This window comes from Saccoglossus kowalevskii, chromosome 7 (genome assembly GCF_978046115.1).
Source record: "Saccoglossus kowalevskii chromosome 7, keSacKowa6.1, whole genome shotgun sequence".
Taxonomy (NCBI): Eukaryota; Metazoa; Hemichordata; class Enteropneusta; family Harrimaniidae; genus Saccoglossus; species Saccoglossus kowalevskii.
The window spans coordinates 29,739,831-29,755,483 of NC_140647.1; the positions used below are offsets into that span (position 1 = coordinate 29,739,831).

Below are 15,653 nucleotides of genomic sequence, written 5' to 3' on the forward strand. Positions count from 1 at the left end.
CTTACTAATCAATATAGTAGTAAAATAAGTAGTTCTTATAAGCAACAGAAATATACATTGTGTAAAGAAATTAAAAATATTGAAGAATTATTACACAACATCCCGAATCTCAATGATGTGCTCAATGATAAAAAATGTTTGCTTGATAAATTGCTAGCAAATGAAGCTAGAGGCGCTGCTGTCAGGTCACGTCATAACATTCTTAATGAGAGTGACGCTCCGTCGTCATTTTTCTTTGATATCGAAAAACATAAGGGTAATAAGAAAATCATGTCACACTTGGAGCGGCCGGACGGCACCATAACTACACAGCAGTGTGAAATGCTCCAAATGGCTAGAGAGTTTTACAGTGATTTATTTTCACCCAATCCAATATCTGTTCAATGTCAAAATGAACTTCTAGCTGATCTTCCTCAGGTGGATGGCGCCCTAAAAGGTAAATGTGACTCCCCCATATCGTATGACGAACTGACAGCCTCTGTTAAACTGCTGGCAAATAACAAATCTCCGGGTATTGATGGATTGCCCGGGGAATTCTGTAAACATTTTTGGTCAACTATGGGTATTGATTTGCATCAGGTGTTTTTAGCTTCCGTCGAGGATGGTGAACTCCCTGTTTCATGCAGAAGAGCCATCATCACTCTTTTACCCAAAAAAGGAAACAACGGGTTGCTAAAAAATTGGCGTCCAGTAAGTTTACTGTGCGCTGATTATAAAATACTCACAAAAGCACTTTCTCTTCGTCTAAAACCTGTTCTTGGTGGTATTGTACATGTTGACCAGAGTTATTCAATACCTAGAAGACAAATATATGATAATATCAACTTGGTTCGTGACGTCATCACATATGCAAACGAAAATAACATCACTCTTGGCATCGTCTCTCTTGATCAAGAGAAGGCGTTTGAGTGCATCATGGGTACTTATTAAACACGCTTGAAGCCTTTGGGTTCGGTCAACAGTTCATTAAATACATTAGTCTCATATACACTCACACACAGAGTATTGTCCGTGTTAATAACTCTCTTTCTTGCCCCGTACAGTTCAAGCGTGGCATCCGTCAAGGATGCTCACTGTCCGGACAATTATATTCAATAGCAATTGAGCCGTTGTTGCACAAAATTCGAACCCGTAGTGGTATTCATGGTATGCGAGTCGATGGTTCGCAAGAAAAAAATACGAACCTCACTGCATATGCTGACGACGTCAGTTTTTTTCTAACACATAACTCTGATTTTTCAAAGTTACAGGAATGGCTCTCTATATACGAGGGCGCTAGTAACTCCCGCATAAACTTTTCCAAGTCAAAGGGATTATGGGTAGGTGCATGGAAAGGTAGAGAAGATTCTCCTTTAAACATCGAATGGAGAAATGACGATCTAAAGATCCTTGGTACATTTATTGGTAACACTCCGGGGTACATGGAAAATAACTGGTCGGGTATTATAGATGACGTAGAAACAAAACTGGGACATTGGTCAAAGTATGCACCTGCCATGTCCTCTTGTTATTAACAATCTTGTTGCTTCCAAGTTCATTCATAGGTTGGTGTGTCACTGTCCGCCTAAACATATTATTGTTTCTGTCCAAAAATTGTTTCTCGACTTCCTTTGGCAGGGACGGCACTGGCTACCTGCAGAAGTGGTCTACCTACCTCCCAGCGAGGGTGGATAGGGCTTGATTCACCTGCCATCACGGATTGAGTCTTTCCGTCTGCAGTATATCCAGCGATACTTGTACTTTAACAATAGTCATCCTTGCTTTCTCTTTACTGACTATTTTCTCAAGAAATTTCATAACCTGAAATATAATAAACAGTTATTTATCATTGATTTGCCACAAGGTATGTTACACCTGCCTACATTTTATTAAGATTTACTGAAAACTTGGTCCTCTATCACTTTTATTCGTAAAGATTTACCATCTAACTTTAAAAGTGTATGCGACGAGCCTTTGTTCTATAACAAATCAATACTGCATCCGATTCAAAATGTACCACTCAAACTCACACACTTTATTGAATCTGGTATCACAAAAATCGGTGACCTTTTACACAATAACATCTGGAGGTCTGTTGAATCCATGCATGCGAATGTAGGTATTTATTCTAAACACTTGCTTTCCATCGCTCTTGACGTTATATATAGTGCAATACCGATAGCTTTTAAAGACACAATAAATTGCGGGTATATTCAAGATGCAGAATTAGTCACGCCCAAGTATTCTCTTGAGCTCTTGCATCGAGACGATGAGAATGATATTCTACTTAACTGTCCTCTGTACAAACTAGAGAAAGGCAGAATTTATAAGTTCTTGGTCCTGTCTAAAAAACTCGACAAGGATCCTTCTCTGCCTGGAACACTTTGGTGTGATTTACTGTCTCTCCATGGAGAAAGACCTAATTTCAGAGATTGCTATATTTCCCCTCTAAGAAAAAAAGACGGGGACCTGCAGTGGAGGCTCCTCTACGGTGCGTACCTAACTGGTAGTTTTTTGTCGAAATCGGGCTTGCGGGACAATGACCTCTGCCCTTTCTGTAATGAGAAAGACGATCTTGTCCATATATTTTTAGAGTGTGAAAGGCTGGAACAACTCTTACATATGGTAAAAAATATTTATAAAATTTATTTGATTATGAACAAATCTCCTTGGCCCATTTTGTACTTGGTCCGCCAAGGCGAAAAGCTATAACAAAAGAACATGGTCTATTATGTTTTATCTTGGCAACACTCAAAGCAGCCATTCATGTTACCAGTGTCAAAAAAATGAAAGACCTACCTGAAACTGATGTCGTACAGTGCTTCAAGCATAGACTGAAAGGAAGAATAAGAGCTGAATATAAGTACTATCTCCTATGTCACGCGCTCAAAGTATTCATCACCCAGTGGTGCATCAACGATGTCTTAGCTACCATTGATCAAGACGAACTTATAATATCGCCAAATTTGACTTAAATGGACAATAATTTTCAGCTGTTTTAACTCGTTTTTTATATCGATATTTTGTACACGTTATATTCGATTATGTTTTATACTTACTGATATATGATTTCGTTTTTATTTAAACTAGACAATGTTATCTGATTTTTTTTAACCGAGAATAAAATATTCAAATGTATGTATGTATGTATGTATGTATGTATGTATGTATGTATGTATGTGTATATGAACGTGTCTTCTTTGAATATCTTCAGAACCACTTGTCGATTTTCAATGAATCTTGGTACATATATGCACTGGGACAATGCATAGACATAATAATCGGCTAATCAGGGTTTCCACTGATATCCCCAAAACCACTTGACAGATTTCAGTTAAACTTATTACATAGATGCCCTGCATAGTTTTGGGTTAAAATCTGTTTATACTGCTAATTTTCAGGTTTTCGACAGTTATCCCAAGAAGTACATGACAGATTTCAGTGAAACTTGGTACATACATGCACTGGGACAATACACAGACCTGATTAGTTCTGGATTGAAACCTCTGTACACGGGTGCTTTTGGATAATACACAGACCTCACGACTTTAGGGTTGAAATCTATGGAATTACATAATTTTCTGGTATATTGTTCCACAAGATTTAATATAAACTTGGTACATGGGTATCACAGACTGGAAGCTATTCTCCATTTCAATAGTGCATCTCAAGGACAGAACTAGCTATATTTGCAAATATTAAATCTGCAATTAATTTTATTTATCTCTTAACAGAACTTGAATACCCAAGAAATGTTTCTAAACATCTCCTTAATTTGCTATTAACTTCAGGTCTTCAACAAAATTTTAAGGAAGATATGAACAAATTGCGTAGATTTCAATTTGTTATTGTTAACAAAAGTTGACCTTATAATAACGATACAGAGTGAAAACTTATTATTTATTAATGTAAACGTGCATTTGATAAAGCAAATATGATACATGTATTATGTTCATAAATGCATTAATATTTCATATGACTATGCCGTTGTAGGGTTAATGTAAAATTTTAAGTAAAAGCTGCGGCTTCTATTAAAATGGTAGAATGCAAGAGAGGGGATGCGGCTTCTATTAGAGCACCTACACATATGAGAAATGGTGAATTTTTGATTCTCAATTATTCAAAAATAATGGGTTTGACTTCTATTAGGGATGCAGGTTCTAATACAGATTTTACGTTACTAGACTGCACATCATTTGCCCAAATTCTATTCTCCTCTTAGTCAGATTAACTAAATGCCATGCTCTTTATTTTATATTGTGTTTACTAATTTTAGTGTCCTCTGAATTGTTTGTATCACATTGCTTACCATATGTTTGATGTTCCATTTGTAAAGCTACGTTGTTAAAAACTGGGCCGTCTTTTATGTGAATACGGTCACACATGTTGTAGGATTACACATTTAATCCTCCAGGCACCGTAATATTCAAATACTATCTTCATATAGGTATGAACTAGGGAACTGTAACAACAAGTCTGTGATACACATTTTGTGTCATTGAACTGGAGACCTCTTTTGCCATGCTATTATTTTCTTCCGTTTGCAAATATCTGATCTTGGATTCTTGTTATTCTAGGATTGTTTGTTGTTGAAAGCGACCTCTCAGGCGGCGACTTCCACACTAGAGCAGTGCTTGTCGATATTACAGCAGCAACATCTCGTACAGACGCAGTCCGCTGGTATACCTGCTAGTGCGTCCATGCAATGGATGGCGGAACCAGCATACAGTAGTAGGTATGCTAGACAGTTATTAAATTTCTCCATTTGACTTTTAACTTTAACTTTTAGTGTGATTTTTTCCATACCCTATGTACTTGATATGTTTAATACTGGATTACAATTAACATTCTCAACAGTGACATAACCACATAATATGTTCAGACGTGATCCCAACCAACTGAGGTCTGTTTAGAATACCTTCTTTAAATAGATCATAGTATTTTTTGTGGTACTCTGTTCTAATCCAGTGTTTTGTTTATTCTGTACACGCAGCTATCCAATGTTGGCTAAAAATGACTTTAAGCAAATATCAGCCAAACAAAATTCAGTTGGAGAGTACCGTGTCTGAACATTTTATGAGACTGTCTCCTTGTTATATTATGATTATTGTTATTTAGATTTTTAGACTAATTAGAATATTCTTTTTAATTATCAGGCCAAGACAGCAAGCAAGAAAATCCAAACCTGAATCAACTTACTCGGGTGATTTTAATTCCGACGATATCATGCCAAATCAAACTGAAGGTGGGAATTTATTGAATTCTACATAAAAAATTCAAATACTACTCATTGTGGTGAAACGCATGAATCTGTACATTATACATGTTTTGTTTTATAATACTTATTTATTGATTTCAGTTGAGATAGACCACGATAGGGAAGTGATGGACAGTGACAAAGATGATGATCAAGAGTTGGGTGGTGTGGAAGAGCATAAAAGTATCATCTTACATTTGTTGTCACAACTCAAACTAGGCATGGACTTAACCAAGGTACATACAATGTTATCTAGTAAACTACCAAAATAAAATAAAATAAATTCTCTCAAATTGGATTAATTATTATCAGGATTAAGATATGTTTTACTTCTGTTCTGTGTCATACGTGGTTAATGTCTATACATTATTGCTGATACATGCATAATGTCAGTGCATTATTGCTGGTATATACATAATATCAGTATATTATTGCTAATACATGCATAATGTCAGTGCATTATTGCTGGTATATGCATAATGTCAGTCCATTATTGCTGATATATGCGTAATGTCAGTTCATTATTGCTGATATATGCATAATGTCAGTATATTATAATTGCTGATATATGCGTAATGTCAGTATACTATTGCTGATATATGCATGTCAGTCCATTATTGCTGATATATGCATAATGTCAGTATATTATAATTGCTGATATATGCGTAATGTCAGTATACTAATGCTGATATATGCATGTCAGTCCATTATTGCTGATATATGCATAATGTCAGTATATTATAATTGCTGATATATGCGTAATGTCAGTATACTATTGCTGATATATGCATGTCAGTCCATTATTGCTGATATATGCATAATGTCAGTATATTATTGCTGATATATGCGTAATGTCAGTATACTATTGCTGATATATGCATGTCAGTGCATTATTGCTGATATATGCATAATGTCAGTGCATTATTGCTGGTATATGCATAATGTCAGTCCATTATTGCTGATATATGCGTAATGTCAGTTCATTATTGCTGATATATGCATAATGTCAGTACATTATTGCTGATATATTCATAATATCAGTGCATTATTGCTGATATATGCATAATGTCAGTACTTTATTGCTGATATATGCATAATGTCAGTATATTATTGCTGATATATGCGTAATGTCAGTATACTATTGCTGATATATGCATGTCAGTCCATTATTGCTGATATATGCCTAATGTCAGTTCATTGTTGCTGATATATGTATAATGTCAGTACATTATTGCTGATATATTCATAATATCAGTGCATTATTGCTGATATATTCATAATGTCAGTGCATTATTGCTGATATATGCATAATGTCAGTACATTATTGCTGATATATTCATAATATCAGTGCATTATTGCTGATATATGCATAATGTCAGTACTTTATTGCTGATATATGCATAATGTCAGTACATTATTGCTGATATATGCATAATGTCAGTGCATTATTGCTGATATATGCATAATGTCAGTGCATTATTGCTGATATATGCATAATGTCAGTGCATTATTGCTGATATATGCATAATGTCAGTGCATTATTGCTGATATATGCATAATGTCAGTACATTATTGCTGACATATTCATAATATCAGTGCATTATTGCTGATATATGCATAATGTCAGTGCATTATTGCTGATATATGCATAATGTCAGTGCATTATTGCTGATATATGCATAATGTCAGTCCATTATTGCTGATATATGCATAATGTCAGTGCATTATTGCTAATATATGCATATTTTCAGTATATTGGTGCTGATATATGCACAATGTCGGTACATTATTGCTGATATATGCATAATGTCGGTACATTATTGCTAATATATGCATAATGTCAGTGCATTATTGCTGATATATGCATAATGTCAGTGCATTATTGCTAATATATGCATATTTTCAGTACATTATTGCTGATATATGCATAATGTCGGTACATTATTGCTAAAATATGCATAATGTCAGTACATTATTGCTGATATATGCATAATGTCGGTACATTATTGCTAATATATGCATAATGTCAGTACATTATTGCTGATATATGCATAATGTCAGTGCATTATTGCTAATATATGCATAATGTTGGTACATTATTGCTATTATATGCATAATGTCGGTACATTATTGCTAATATATGCATAATGTCAGTACATTATTGCTAATATACGCATATTTTCAGTATATTATTGCTGATATTTGAATAATGTCAGTTAACAGTTGATTTTCTGCATGAAATGCATACACAACATCATATCATGTACAGTCAAAGCAGATAAGAGTTTGAGGATTATCTAAAACTGCTATCTCATTTCAATCATAAACAGCAAAAGTCAATTTTCCAAAAAACAAACTAATAATTTCTCTTGTATTTCTTTTCTAAAATGTCAATCAATACCTGTTCAAAAATGATGATGTAATGTTCTTGGTCCGTTGTACTTGTATATGCAAATTTGATATGATACACACATCTTGTTTGACACATAATATATCTTATAGCAGGGAAGAACCCTGTACGAATAATTTATCACTGTTGTAATGTTTACTGAATGTTTACGACATGGCTCAAATATTAATTGATTTATATCGTATTACAGGTGGTTCTTCCTACGTTTATCTTAGAAAGAAGGTCCTTATTAGAAATGTTTGCAGATTTTATGAGTCATCCAGATATGTTCCTTAGGTAGGAGTAATAATTTCTGCTAAAAAAAAGGCTGGCATTGAAATTTAACAGTTGAAAAAAAAAATGGTGGTTGGTACTTGTATGTGATAACAAATAATGTACTATGCATTTGTTTATTATATCTTGGAATATCAGCATCGGGGAGTATGTTTTCTTGAATCAGTACCAGTGAGTACGAAAAACATAAATTTGATTTAATTGAGTTGCCCAATTTAGAATATTTGAGTTATGGATTACAACAGTTAATCCTGTTGTTCTATTCCCGTCACAGGGCTTTAACCAGTTCCCTCTTTCCATCACGAATTTCCAAAATTGTCCTGTTTATTGTCTGCACTTTTCTTCAGAAGATTAGGACAAAAATAGCCAAATTGTTTGAGTACAAACTGAACTTGACTCAAATTTTGTCTATTGGCTCTAAAATTAGGGTTCATTTCCAGAAATATTGAAGAATATCAGTAAAAAGTGCAGAAAAAGTCTGGTGGTGAAAAGGTTAATACCTAACTATCACATTCCCTGTAAATGTAATTGATACGTTTCACGTGTACATTATTTAACACTTGTCTAAATACCTTGCCCATAGTGTACAGTACATGTAGGTTTGATATCATTATCTTTTCGTTCGTAAACACAAATTTCTTATTTTGTCGTGACTATTGGTTTTTTTTGTTATAATGGATTGAAAATAGCAATAACATGAATGCGCCTAAAGTCATCTGGGAAAAAGTTTTGGAGCCAGCACTTGCTTAAAATTATAACCCTTTGTCCCAGAAATGCATTTTAACTTTTACACATGTAGCAAGACAGTGTTCTACCCAGATATAATTATAACCCACTCTTATGATATTTGAACAGATTAAACCTGGTGTCCCAGGTCGGAGTAGAGTATAAAATGTTGTGAACTTAGAGCTAAACTACTGCTATGTATGACCAGAACGGAGATTTAGTCGACTACCGGAAAGGAATTGTGTTTATCAGCACATGTGAAGAAACCTGTAGATTCGTAATTGGTTGTTGTTAATCAAAAAAACAAAAAATACATTAAAATAAAATGAACTTAATTCTGTATCTACCGGTATATACAATCCGCCCGGAATTTGATTCATGAAATGTAATGTGCTTTATATATTCCCCATGTTTCAGGATTCCTTCGTGTCCAACAGCAGAAACAAGAATGTTAGCTGTATTGGAATATTATCTTTGTTCATTCCATGTTGGTAGAAAGGTAAGTTGGCTCTGAATTGAATGTGTATGTACACGATGAATAATAGGAATAAAATGTCACATTGTTCTTCATACTTTCAAGAAATGGGTCTATGCACAGAAAATAAATACAAAAATTAGAGTTACTTTAATAGACAATTTTTCAAGAATATGAGGTTATTACAAGGATACCTCAAAAAATGCACGAAGACACAAGGTCGATGCGACCTTGTACTGTCTGAGTGCATACTTTAAGTATCCTCATAATAACCTTATTATTATACATCTTATCCTGCTAAGGATACAATATGGGAATGTCGAAATTCAAAATAGTTTAGAACAGAATCAGCAAACTTCTTTGTGTGGAGTCCGGTCAAACCCTGGTGGCAGCCTTGTTTGTTTTTATTATTAGAGGATGCTTACGCACGTAATCATTCCGTATTTGGAATTTGCATTTCCTATTATGGTAGAATGAAAATACCCCGTTGAATACCGCAAAATTACGACACGCTGTAACTTATGGCATTACGGTGACAGATGTATAATAATACTGAATATTGACATTTTGTTTCATCTTTTTTTTTGCATTTTTGACTCCCATGTGCGAAGCACAAAATGGGAGTCTTTGCAGTTAGTGTGTCTGTATGTGTGTATGTGTGTATGTGTGTGTGTATGTGTGTCCGACTGTTCCACTGCTATCTCAAGAACCATACATCGGTTTTTGATGAAACTTGGTGCATAGATGCTCTGGGCCAATGCGCAGATTTGATTAGGTTTTGGTAAAAATCCATGCTCGTTAATTACCTAATTTGCATGATAATTAGCTAATTTTTAGCTGTTCTATGACTGTTCCACTGATATCTAAAGAACCACTCATTGGATTTTGATGAAACTTGGTACATAGATGCTCTGAACATATGCGCAGATTTGATTAATTTTTGGTAAAAATCCGTGCATATTAATTACCTAATTTGCATGATAATTAGCTATTTTTTAGTGGTTCCATGACTGTTCCACTGATATCTAAACAACCACTCATTGGATTTTGATGAAACTTGGTACATAGATGCTCTGAACTAATGCTAGGTTTTGATTAGTTTTTGGTAATAATCCGTGGATACTAATTACCTAATTTGCATAATGATTAGTCAATTTTCGGTTTTTCCACTGATATCTCAAGTACTAATCATCACATTTCAATGAAACTTGGTACATAGATGTCATACGACACTGCACAGACCTGATAGTTTTTATGGTAATATCAGTACATTTTAATTACCTAATTTGCATAATTAATTAATTTTCAGCATTTGATATAAGTAGTTAGCATTACATTTCAATGAAACTTGGTACTTACATACTCAAGGACTATGCAGAGATTGATTGTTTTCGATAAATATTTGTGCATATTAATCACCTAATTTGCATAATTAGTTAATTTTCAGCTTTTCCACGGGTATCTCAAGTACTAATCATCGCATTTCAATGAAACTTGGTACATATATCCTTTAGGACTATGCAGAGACCTGATTAATTTTAGGGTAAATAATTGTGCATATTAATTACCTAATTTGCATAATTAATTTTCAGCTTTTCTACTGATATCTAAAGTACTAATCATCACATTTCAATGAATCTAGAATTATGCAGACCCAAATAGTTTCCGGTAAATATTTGTGCATATTAATCACCTAATTTGCATAATTAACCAACTTTCACACTGATATCTCAGGTACTATACATCACATATCAATGAATGTACATGGATGCTGTAGGACAATAGACAGACCTGAATAATTGTGGGTTAAAATCTGTACATATTAATTACCTAATTTGCATAATTAACCAATTTTAAGCTTTCACACTGATATCTAAAGTACCGTAAAAACTCCAAAATTTCGACCGGTTTTAAATAATTGGTGTTAGAAATGTGACGTGTTTTTAGAGTCAAAATTAAGGTGCATTTTTGGACGGTCGAATTTTTCAGAGTAGAAATCAGCAAAAAAAAATGGGGATGATAGGCAGTGTGCTTCATTAGTTTTTAAAAAATGCAATGTCGGTCAATTGACGTAAACTTCCTCATGTTTCAAGGTAAAAGCAAAGGTCGTGGCCGAGTTGTAACTCAAAATCTAAACAAAGTCATCAATCAGTGAGTATTATGACAAGCAAAACAAAACATCAAGACGCGGAGAAGAGGTCAGCACAAAACTAATAGGTCAAAAGACAAAGCTGTCTCGCACTACCTAGGAAAACTTGCGAATGTTCGAAGTACAGGTACCCATTGGACAAAAGATACATGGAAGTTTAGCAAACGATCTCCCCGACCCAGTGCAATGTATCCGGTTAGAATCAAAGCTCACGTGTCCCTTATTTGAGGGACCAAATTCTGCCGTAAATTCGCCCTTGGATTAAAAAGTAAAATGGGATTTAAGAAAATAAAATGGGACTTTTAAGGTGTATTTTGTCGTCATTTTTCGGACATTTCAATCAATCCTGCCGGCTAAAATAGAGTCTAAGTTTTACCGTAGTCATTGACGTCTGTCTATTCAAGAGTACACGTGTATGATTTTTATCGTGACTAGCGTGAGCGGGTAAGCTTCCTTTCGAGAATGAGCTGTTATCACTGTGAACAATGTTAAATTATTCTTCAGATGACCAGTTTATTTTTTAAAAACAACTAATTTTTTTATTTAAAAAAAATCATGCCGTTTTCGCATCAAAATCCAAGCCAAAATATCGTACTACAACATCAATCTCTTCCGCATTGCGTTCAATAACATTAACATATTTAAATAAGCTATGGTAATTTGAACACGTTGGCATCATCCAGCTTTTTGATTGGTTAATTAGCGATTTGACCTATTTGACCTAAGAGAACATGGCGGATATCCTACAGCATCAAACGTTTATACGGGACCGGAATCATTCGCTTACGATGAAACTAAGTTGACTTTTATTTGTTTTTCATAACCATTCAACAAATTTATTTTGTGTACATTATTATAATCACTACTGAGTACAGTAATAATCAACAATTCAGAAACGCAGCATGCCGAGATTTTTGTGTTCGTTTTTATTTGAAACTTCGTTTATTTAGAATATATTATCGTTACCAATACAATAAAAATCTCTCAGTCAATCAGAAACCCGGATTCATGCCTTTGAGGAAGGTCCCGTTTGAACGCTCACATCGTTTTTTTTTTCGTTTGGGGGAAAACTAAAACTGGTCGCAATTTTCGAATAAGAATGAGTCGGCATTTTTTAGTGGAGTCGAAAATTTGGAGGTAAATAAAACACCGAAACCCGGCAAATAAATAGGCGGTCGAATTTTTAGAGGGGTCGAAATTTTGGAGTTTTCACGGTGCTAATTATTCCATTTCAATGAAACTTAGTACAAAGATGCTCTAGGACAATGTACAAACCTAATTAGTTTGGGGTAAAAATCTGTTTATATTAATTCCCTAATAAGCATAATAATTCATAATTTTTTGGTTCTAATCACATTTCAATTAAACTTGGAGACATAGATTTTCTGTTACATTGCGCAGACCTCATTAGTTTTACACTCAAATCTGGTCATATTAATTTTCTGATTTGCATAATTAGTTTTCAGCTAAGTAATTTCGAATTATATTTAATGTGTCTCCAATACTCTCAGCACATGGGAGTTCTTTCTAAGCTTTCTTTGATTTTATATGATGAAATATATTGAGATAGTTGTACTATTCATATGAATCTAAATTTGTTTACACATTGATATTGAATGGTAATTTTGTTGACATAATATTCAGTAGTGACACAAAAAAACACTATTTGGTTAAGTCTTCGTAAAGATGACAATAAATGAAAACAGTGAATGATTCCAAACTTTCAGAAAACTTATAATGAATAACCACCAACTTTGAAAAGTTGGGCAATGCAGATCCATTCTCTATTTAAAAGCCTGGCATTGCCAAAACACCCATTACATTACACAGTGATTCTACCAAATCCTCTCACCCTTTGTTCCTTTTGTTTTAAATTATCGATAATTTACATATTGCCTGATGAGAGCAATACAACATATGTCACATGGGTTATGTAACCAACCACATGGTACTCAACTAATGCAATTCATTTATGTATAATCACTGGTAATTTATTAAATTCCTTCACCAATCACCTCTCAGCTTAGTCCATAGAGTAGCCTTTCCAGAACTTGTTTGATCTGGGAAATCAGGAACTCCAAGTCTGGCCTACCAACAAAAAAAATGTCTCATTTTATAATGAATTAAAACATAAAAATCCTTTTTCTCAACAAAATTTCATTGCAAATTTTGCCGTTTTTTCTGTAATTAGTCCCCGTTCGGACGAAGTCCGAAAACGGGGACTTATAATTCGGTCTCCGTCCGTCCGTGTGTCTGTGCGTCCGTCCGGAGTCATATCTCAGAATCCCTTGGACCGATTCGGTTCATTCTTTGCATGTGCCTAGTACTTTATGTGGGACATATGCACATGCAGTGGTTTAGCGATTCGATTCAAAATGGCCGACTGGCAGCCATCTTGTTTTTTGAAAATGTTGTATTTTGGACATGCTTTGTCAGTTTTCATTCAAACTTGGTACATAGATTATACATGTTAGGATACATGTCCATGATGATTTATTTCACAATTGGATCAAAGATGGCTGACTGGCAGCCATCTTGTTTTTTGAAAATGTCGTATTTTGGACATGCTTTGTCAGTTTTCATTCAAATTTAGTACATAGATCATACATGTTAGGATACATGTCCCCGACCGTCCGTGAGTTCCTGAGTTTGTCTGTCCGACCGTCTGTGTGTCCGTCTGTCCGTGTGTCAGTCTATCCAACGTCATATTTCAGAATCCTGTGGACCGATTCCGTTCATTCTTTGCATGTGCCTAGTACCTTATGTGGGACATATGCACATGTAGTGGTTTAGCGATTCAATTCAAAATGGCCGACTGGCAGCCATCTTGTTTTTTGAAAATGTTGTATTTTGGACATGCTTTGTCAGTTGTCATTCAAACTTGGTACATAGATTATACATGTTAGGATACATGTCCATGACGATTTATTTTGCAATTGGATCAAAGATGGTCGACTGGCAGGCATCTTGTTTTTGTTTTTTTATGCAATATCTTGGACGTGCTCTGTCAGTTTTCATTCAAATATGGCACATACATGTACTTTATACATGTTAGGATGCATGTCCATGACAATTCGTTTCAAAATCTGGTCAAGGATGGCCGATTGACAGCCATCTGACTTTTTGGCCTTACTACTATATTTCCACAATTTATGTACCATTTTCATTCGTATTTGGCACATACATCATACATATCAGTGTGTTTCATAATCAGATCAAAGATGGCTGAATAACGACTGTTTTTATTTTGGCCATATTACTATGACACGAAACACGTGTTTTGATGTAAATAAACAATCTGTTGTATATGCCACTTGGAACTCAAGTTTCAAGGACATGCTCGCGACAACCCCTCCGCTTTAATATGACGAGCACAAAGAGAACTTAACGGGGACTGTGTCATTTTCAATGACTTGTTTTTTCATATTATTTTTGATCAAATGCACATTATTTCTTAATGGCTGTGAGTCAAAAATTTTGGAAAATTATGGGAGAAATTATGTTGGTTTAAAATTTATGAATGTTGACACTAATTAAATACGCCACTCAAATGTTTAAAGGCAAAGTTGAGCTTTCATCAGAACACCACCAGTTGAACAGTAATAATGGTTCTTCTTTGCCAAATGCCCTTTGACACAAAATGACACAGGGATGTTCCATTGCTGTTGGGGGTATAGTTTATGAAATACTCACGGGAGAAGATAGTGTGACATCACAATTGTGGGCTAAGAGTACATAATGTATTTTGGGCTCAGAATGACATGCGAGATATGATAGACACAGTATACAGTTGAAAGGTATATACAAGTTATGTACGTGTGTCATCTATATCATTCAACTGTGATCCAACCTAGCATACACATACTGTTTTATTTTTGTTCTTCAGTTATAATTGTTTCATCTATTAAAGTGATATATTTCTCGTGTTAGAACAAATTCTTTTTTAGGGGGTGGGGGTTAAAATGTTACTGACAGTAAAATCTTTACGTATTAGTGTTTTCTCTAAGACTTTTTAACAATGGTGTTGTGAGATTATTACCGGTGTCACTCGTTGACAAGTAAATTCAATTCTAAAAAAAAATGCGTCACTTTCAGAGGTGGACATCACATTCTGTTTGTATATTTGTTTAAAAAAAAAAATTATTTTGATGGCAAGTTGAAAAAAAAACCATATGTTACTATAGTTTTGAGCCTCACGATAACAATGTTTTTTCGGCCTATGATGTAAAATTTGAAAGTTTATTACAAGTGCTAAGAATTTCATTTTAAAGCACAAAATGCAAGTGATTAATGTTGTCATCAATAATTTCAACTTATTCCTTGTAGTGTTTGTATTCATGCAGAGTACTTGCTACAATTAAACCTTTTTACCACCAGTTCCATC

At 34.4% G+C, this 15,653-nt stretch overlaps 1 protein-coding gene across 2 annotated transcripts in view; it reads left to right on the top strand.

Moving 5' to 3' along the window:
* Positions 1-15,653, top strand: part of LOC102808242 (oxysterol-binding protein-related protein 11-like) — a 52,172-nt gene that overhangs the window by 26,766 nt on the left and 9,753 nt on the right. For both annotated transcript variants that reach the window (XM_085501443.1, XM_085501444.1), the window contains exons 8-12: positions 4,557-4,714; positions 5,136-5,224; positions 5,339-5,472; positions 7,837-7,922; positions 9,063-9,144. In XM_085501443.1, the coding sequence (XP_085357569.1) occupies positions 4,557-4,714; positions 5,136-5,224; positions 5,339-5,472; positions 7,837-7,922; positions 9,063-9,144 (549 nt within the window). The remainder of the gene's footprint in view (positions 1-4,556; positions 4,715-5,135; positions 5,225-5,338; positions 5,473-7,836; positions 7,923-9,062; positions 9,145-15,653) is intronic.